The following is a 7,062-nucleotide window of genomic DNA, read 5'->3' as shown; positions in this document are numbered from 1 at the left end:
CCTCCGCCCCCGATCAGCGAGCATGCGCAGCTCCCGGCTCCGGCCCCTCCCAGCGCTGGTCCACTACCGTCAGGGAGCATGCGCAGACCTCCCGCCGTCCCGCCCCTCCTTTTCCAAAGACCCCGGTTCCTTAGAAACCGGGCGGCGCGTTCCCGGTGGCTGCGAGCTAGTTTTCGGGGCTGGTGCGTCCGCCCCTGCCTCCCTTACGGAAGGCGGGTGGCCGCTGAGACCTGTCCGGACCCGTGGTCTCCGGTGTAGCCCTGGGCGGGGGATGCCAGCGTGCCAGGTGAGAGGCGGCCCGTGAGGGCGGGTAAGGATGACGGGCATGGCGCGGAGGCAAGCGGGCGCCGGCCGGGCCTCCTCCACGGACCGGCGCCCGAGGTCGGAGGAGGGGATGAGCTAAGCTGGGGTGGGAGGGGGCCGTTCTAACTGTCAGCGCAGGCTCGGGGGTCGCCCCAGATTTCGTCGTCCCACCTCGGAAATATGACCTGCAAGTTTGGTCGTAGAATTGTAGAATTTGGGTTCCTGGAAGGACCTTGGCCATAACCCATCCCTTTACTGGACGCGAAAACCTAGGCTCCACCGCCCTGTGCGGAGCAGACCCCCTACCTGTGTGAGGACCAACGCTTCGTGGATAAGGATGTGAGGTATGGGAACTTGAGACAAAGAACTCGTGGGGTAACTGGTCCCTCGTCTTTCCCAGTGAGCTGGTACTTTGTGGGAGATCAGTCATTATTTACGGAAAGTGTTCAGGTGGCAGATGGGAGAAACGACACTCTGAAAGGTGCAGATGGTTCTTCCAGTCCCCGAGTGTCCGCTGGCCAGATCTCCCTGGGCCTGGCTACCTTTGAAGCTCAGGTAGGAAGCAGATGGCTGTGGAGACAAAAGGTGAGGTGAGGTATTCCTCTCAAGGTATTATCACACGAATGGTGAGGAACTTAGAAGGGTCCAGGACATCAGGACTTGTGAAAAGTTGTGTGAGAGTTTAGGGAAGAATCTAAAGCACAAGACCGGAACAGAAAAGTTTAAGGCTGCCTTGGATTGACACCAAGAAAGGTTATAATCCTTATTTATAGTCATTGTACCCATAGGGTCATGCTGAGGGAAGGATACATGAGGAAGGAAGTCGGTGGCCTTTGAATATCCAGAATCTGGTGGGGCAGGGCACAGAGGACCTTTGTAAGCTTCAGGGCACAGAAGTCTGAGAAAAGCCCTGATTCTGTGACCCTTCAGTTGAAGGGAACAGCTGTTTAAATTAGAAAAGACACCTAATGCATTATTTTGATACAAAGAGATACGAAGAAGATGGTAGTCAGGGAATCTAGGTATATTCTTGTTTTAGAAGGAAACTTATTTCCTTCTGAAAAGCCACACCAGGGAACAAGAGTTTACGGAAAATGTAAAATAGTTACTGCTTTTGGACTAGGAGTTTAGAGAATCTATCTGGACCACGAGGTGAAAATTTTCAGCAGACAGTTCTATTGGTGGACCCCCCTCCCCCCATTTCACAGCAAAGATTCTGTGGTGAGAGGCTTTCTCTTACCACCTGGTCTACTTTTTCTGTGAAGTGATTGGTTTGGATCTGATCTGTTATTTTTATTTGCTAGAAAAATTCAAATATGTGATTTCTATAGTAATACTAGAACCAGCTAGTACTAAGATTAGCAATGGAGAATAAAATACCCCTCACAAGACAAAGATTTGTCATATGGGGGAAAGAAGTATGTGATTTTTAAAAGATGGTACCTGAATCTAATCAGCAAAGTCAATTTGCTGATAGCTTGATAAAACTAATTTTCATGCAGTTCCTGTTGTGGGTCAGCAGGTTAAGAATCCATGAGGACGTGGGTTCGATCCCTGGCCTCACTCACTGGGTTAAGGGTCCGGCATTACCACGAGCTATGGTGTAGGTCACAGGTGTAGCTGCGATCTGGCGTTGCCGTGGCTCTGGCATAGGCCAGCAGCTGCATCTCTGGTTCAACCCCTAGCTTGGGAACTTCCATAGGCCACGGGTGCAGCCTTAAAAAAGACAACCCCCCCCCCCCAAAAAAAACCCTAATTTTCACTGTGTATCTGACTTTGCAACAGGGTGGGGGTTTTTTTCCCTGTCAGTTATAAAAGGAGATGCATTGAAAGTATGATGATGTTAATAGGTCAAATTAGTTTAAGGAAGAAAGCTTTGTTCTTCCTTTTTTCGTAAATCAATGCTGGACCCTAACTATGGATATTACAGCTGTGCCTTCTATTGACTTTTCTTCCATCTCTGGAAATACTTGTATGAATGCTTTAAGAGATAATGAGGTATTATCAGAAGGGTGTATCTGTGGGGAACATTGGCACTGTTAACCAAATCCTATCAGAAAAGCTTTATGAAAATCATTGTATTCTGTGTAGAAACCCTCATTACTTTATATGTTGTTGTTGCTGTTGTTGTTTGTCTTTTCTAGGGCTGCACCCGAGGCATATGGAGGTTCCTAGGCTAGGGGTCTAATCGGAGCTGTAGCTGCTGGCCTACACCAGAGCCACAGCAACTCGGGATCCGAGCCGCGTCTGCAACCTATACCAGAGCTCACGCAACGCCGGATCCTTAACCCACTGAGCAAGGCCAGGGATCGAACCAGCAACCTCATGGTCTCTAGTCGGGTTCGTTAACCACTGTGCCACGATGGGAAGTCCGAAACCCTCATTGTTTTAGTCTTGGCCCAGGTAGAAGACAGACAGGAGGCCAAAATCAAAGTAGACTGAAGGGAGCAATTACCCTGTGTGGAGCTGGATAGAGGTGGGAGGGTGCTTTCAGTGTCAGTGTAAATACCTCCTTGAATGAGCATTTGGAAAAGATACTCCTTAAATGTGGTTAAGTGTGCCCCCATGGATTTGTGTGCATTATTTTAACTCCTATAATCAGAAAGATGTTTGTTTTCAAAGGAGAAAGATGAGCATACACATTCTCAGAGTGTTTCTTCGTTGCTATGGCAATGAAATCTTTGACAAATAATCAGCATCCATTCTGTTTTCTGGGGTAGCTGAGGGCAGTTATCAGATCTGGTCTATAATAAAGTAATCAACAGTGTTTAATAGGCCAACTTACCAGATAAACCAGTAATGCCAACAGGATTTACTTTCACTGAACTGATTTTCTAGTTATACAATAAGGGGGGAAATGAGGTAGGGACACAATGCAGTCTGACCTGGGAAGTTGTAAATACAGAGTTGGTGTTCAGAAAACACAGGAATGCATGTGATAAATTCATTAAGTAATAAAAGAGAAAGAAAGAAGGAAGGAAGGAAGGAAGGAACGAAAGAAAGAAAGAAAGAGAAAGAAAGAAAGAAAGAAAGAAAGAAAGAAAACACGGGAATGGGAGAGCAGTAACTTGGAAGCAGGAGAAGAGACCTTTTGATGCTTAACAAGTCACTCATGTGCATTTACAATAGGAGATTCAGTTTTAGGATAAATCCACTATTGGAATTGCATAGTGTCTAGAAAAATGTTGGAGATTTTGCTGCTTTTGAGAATTTGTATACGGTATAGTAATAGGACATTATTTTTCTTACATACAAAAAAAAGCACCTTTGTATTATTAAACCTCAAGGGAGCCTCACAGTCCAAATTACTTGAAAATTTAGATGTCAGGTTTTTTAAAAAGTGGGGAATGAAAGATAATCGAAATAAGCTTGGGCTCACGAAAATCAGAATGATAAAAGATAGTGAAAAACATAAGAGTTCTCTTGTGGTGCAGTGGCTTAAGGATCTGGTGTTGTCACTGCAGTGGCTTGATTCACTTCTGTAGTGCGGGTTCAATTCCTGGTCCAGGAACTTCCACATGCCACAGGCATGGCCAAAAAAATAAAAAATAAAACTAAAACAAAACAACAACACATGGAAACAGTAAGACTTCCCAGCACACTAACATTCACTTATGAAATAGCCATTAGGTCAGGAATGAGCTCATTAAAGTACCATCCCTTTAAACCCAAACAAAGGAAATGAGAAATGGAGTAAATATTTCTATTTCTTGATAATGGGAATGAACACTTGGATTAAACATTAGGAAGGAAGAGATGGGAGTTCCCTTTGTGGCCTAGCAGGTTAAGAACCCAACTAGTGTCCACGAGGGTACAGGCTCGATCCCTGGCCTCACTCAGTGGGTTAAGGATCTGGCATTGCCATTGCTGCAAGCTGTGGTATAAGCTGGCAGCTGCAGCTCCAATTCAACTCCTGGCATGGAAACTGCCACATGTGGCAGGTGCGGCCGACCCTAAAAAAAAAAGAAGAGATGTGTATATTCCTGCATTACTTAAATATACTCAAACCCTGTCCTTAACACTTGTTCTTTAGTTCCTGCTCTTAGAAAGGAGTTGCAAGTAATGCCTTTGTCCTAGGTATTGTCAGTTTTCAAGGTTGCCAGTAACAAAATGCCACGCTTTTTGGGACCCAGGATCACCAGGAATTGCTGTGGTATTAGCTCGCTCTCCCTCCCACCTCTCAGAGCAATTCCCAGAAGCTTCTTCTGTAAGGGTTCCCATTGGTCTTCTGCTGAGAAAGATTAGAAATGAAGGCTTTGAGGGATGAGAGCTAAGTGCTGAGCACAGACTTCCGTTCTGGCCTGGGACAACTGTGCTCCTCTCAAACTGTCAGCTCTCAGTTTCTCATGAGAATAGATAACCCTAAAATAGAACTGGAAACACTGCTACTTGGCTTGAAGATTTACCATGTCATTTTACAACTCAAAATCTTTATTATTTACTTCTACAGTTATATTTTGCTTAGAATAACAACATTAGGCAAATCATGTAATTTCTGGACCATGATTTCTTAACCTGTAGAATTTATAACAGAAAACAATTTGAAAATAATATAAATGTCTAACACTAGAGAAAGGAAAAGCTGGTTCATATAGTCAGTAAAATACCACCTAGCCCTTAAAAGCTGTCTGATAACATAAGTACTTATGTCAAAATTGTAAGTGAGAAAATTAGGACACAAAGTTGTGAACACAGTTTGATCACAAGTACATCAAACAAATATAAAAACTTAGCAAAAAGGAACATAACTAAGAAGAGCACACAGTAGGGGTTCCTGTCGTGGCTCAGCAGAAACAAATCTGACTAGTAACCCTGAGGACGGAGGTTACTGGCCTTACTCTGGGTTAAGGATCTGGCGTTGCTGTGACTGTGGCGTAGGCCAGCGACTACAGCTCCGATTTGACCCCTAGCCTGGTAATCTCCATATGCTGTGAGTGTGGCCCTAAAAGGACCAAAATAAATAAATAAGAACACAGTAATTTTCTATAATGAGTAAAGATTTAAAAAAAAAAAAAAACCTCCTAAAAGTTTCTCAATATGGTGTTCCCTTGTGGCGCAACAGGTTAAGGATTTGGCATTGTCACTGCAATGGCTCGGGTTGCTGCTGTGGCTTGGTTCTAATCCCTGGCCCAGGAACTTACACATGTCACGGTCAAAAAAAAAAAAAATTTCTCAACTGTATAGGGAAAGATACTGAGGGAGTTCTCGTCGTGGCTCAGTGATAGTGAACCTGACTAGTATCCAGGTTTCAGGTTTGATCCCTGGCCTCACTCAGTGGGTTCAGGACCTGGTGTTGCCATGAGCTGTGGTGTAGATCGTAGACACTGCTTAGATCCTGAGTTGCTGTGGCTGTGGTGTAGGCCAGCAGCTACAGCTGGGATTTGACCCCTAGCCTGGGAACGTCCATATGCCGCGAGTGCGGCCCTAAAAAGACAAAAAAAAAAAAAAAAAAGTGATACTGAGCTTGTTTTCTCTCTTGGGCATTCACCCCTTCTAGCTCTATGACTGTAGTGAAAGTGGTGGAGGAAGAATGGTGACCGGGACGGGGCAGCATTGATGTTTCCTATCTCAGATTTTGTACACCAAACTGTAATTCAGTTACCTATAATAATGAGTTTACATGTATATATTTGAAAGGTGACTGTACAGATCTTATGCTGCTCTTGCTTTTGGTGCTTGTTGAGGAATAGTTTTGACTGTTAGGTTCTCTATCACAGCATCCCAAAGCATTACAGGATGTTCTACGTGGTTAATGGTTTCTGCTGCTCAGTGGTGGTTCCTGCTAGGAAATGGTTGTCTCTGAGGCGGCCTTTCTGGGAGTGGCCCTGTGAGATGTGTTATTTGTCATCCAAGCATCCTCTCATTGTCAGAGAGATGGGGGATGGTAGAGAGATCAGTGGTACTTCCTGTTACTTTTCAGCCATTGCATCCATATTCCTGTGCCAGGGCCTAAGGGGACATAGGGGCCAGGAATCAAACCCGTGCCACAGCAGTGACAACGCAGGATGTTTAACCTGCTGAGCCACTAGGCAAGCGCAGTTAGCTTATTTTTTGAAGTGGGGGGGTGGAGGTGGGGGGGGCGATTGGACATAGCATTTCTTATCTGATCTTATTTTCAAAACTAGATCATTGTGCTCAAATGGCTGTTTGGTTCCCCCAGCCCAGGTCTTGCTTCTGATGTGGTGTTTATTCTTTTAAAATTATTATTTTTATTTTTGCTTCCTTCACTGCGTAATATCCCTGATTTGCTAAGATTGCAGTCCAGAGAACATTTAAACGCCTTTGTATTTCTAAATTTTTATAGGAATGTCACCAAAATACCTTGAAGTGTTAAGTTTTAGAGACCTGTTATTTCCTTAATACACAATCTTAGTCCTGAAAGAGCTTAGAGTCTCAATAGTGAAACAAGACATTGAGCATCATTTGAACAATAATCAGAAAATACTAAAATGGGAGTTCCCATTATGGCGCAGTGGAAATGAATCTGACTAGGAACCATAAGGTTGCAGGTTCAATCCCTGGCCTTGCTCAGTGGGTTAAGGATCTGGTGTTGCCATGTGCTGTGGTGTAGGTCGAAGACGCAGCTCGGATCCTGCGTTGCTGTGGCTGTGGCGTAGGCAGGTGGCTACAGCTCCAATTGGACCCCTGGCCTGGGAACCTCCATATACCACAGGTGCCGCCATAAAAACAAAAAACAAACAAAAAAACTAAAATGAATGGCTATTTTCAGGTAAGCATCTCCCATAGACATACTATATT

The 7,062-nt window shown here is 44.6% G+C and overlaps 1 protein-coding gene across 3 annotated transcripts in view; it reads left to right on the top strand.

Moving 5' to 3' along the window:
• Window positions 1-7,062, top strand: part of GFOD2 (Gfo/Idh/MocA-like oxidoreductase domain containing 2) — a 54,301-nt gene continuing 47,239 nt past the window's right edge. The window contains exons 1-2 of one of the 3 annotated variants that reach the window (XM_084960107.1): window positions 1-252; window positions 4,104-4,132. In XM_084960107.1, coding sequence (XP_084816233.1) covers window positions 23-252; window positions 4,104-4,132 — 259 coding nt within the window. In that variant the 5' untranslated portion in view covers window positions 1-22. Of the gene's footprint in view, window positions 287-625; window positions 648-4,103; window positions 4,133-7,062 lie in introns of those variants that run through there. The other 2 variants (XM_021094103.2, XM_021094107.2) reach the window with 2 other exon arrangements.

Source organism: Sus scrofa, chromosome 6 (assembly GCF_054392235.1).
Source record: "Sus scrofa isolate SSC_HxYL_T2T_F1_AM1 chromosome 6, Sscrofa_HxYL_maternal_Yorkshire_Landrace_v2.0, whole genome shotgun sequence".
Lineage (NCBI taxonomy): Eukaryota > Metazoa > Chordata > Mammalia > Artiodactyla > Suidae > Sus > Sus scrofa.
Note: the sequence above shows the minus strand (reverse complement) of the source record. Positions and strands in the feature narration are given on the sequence as shown.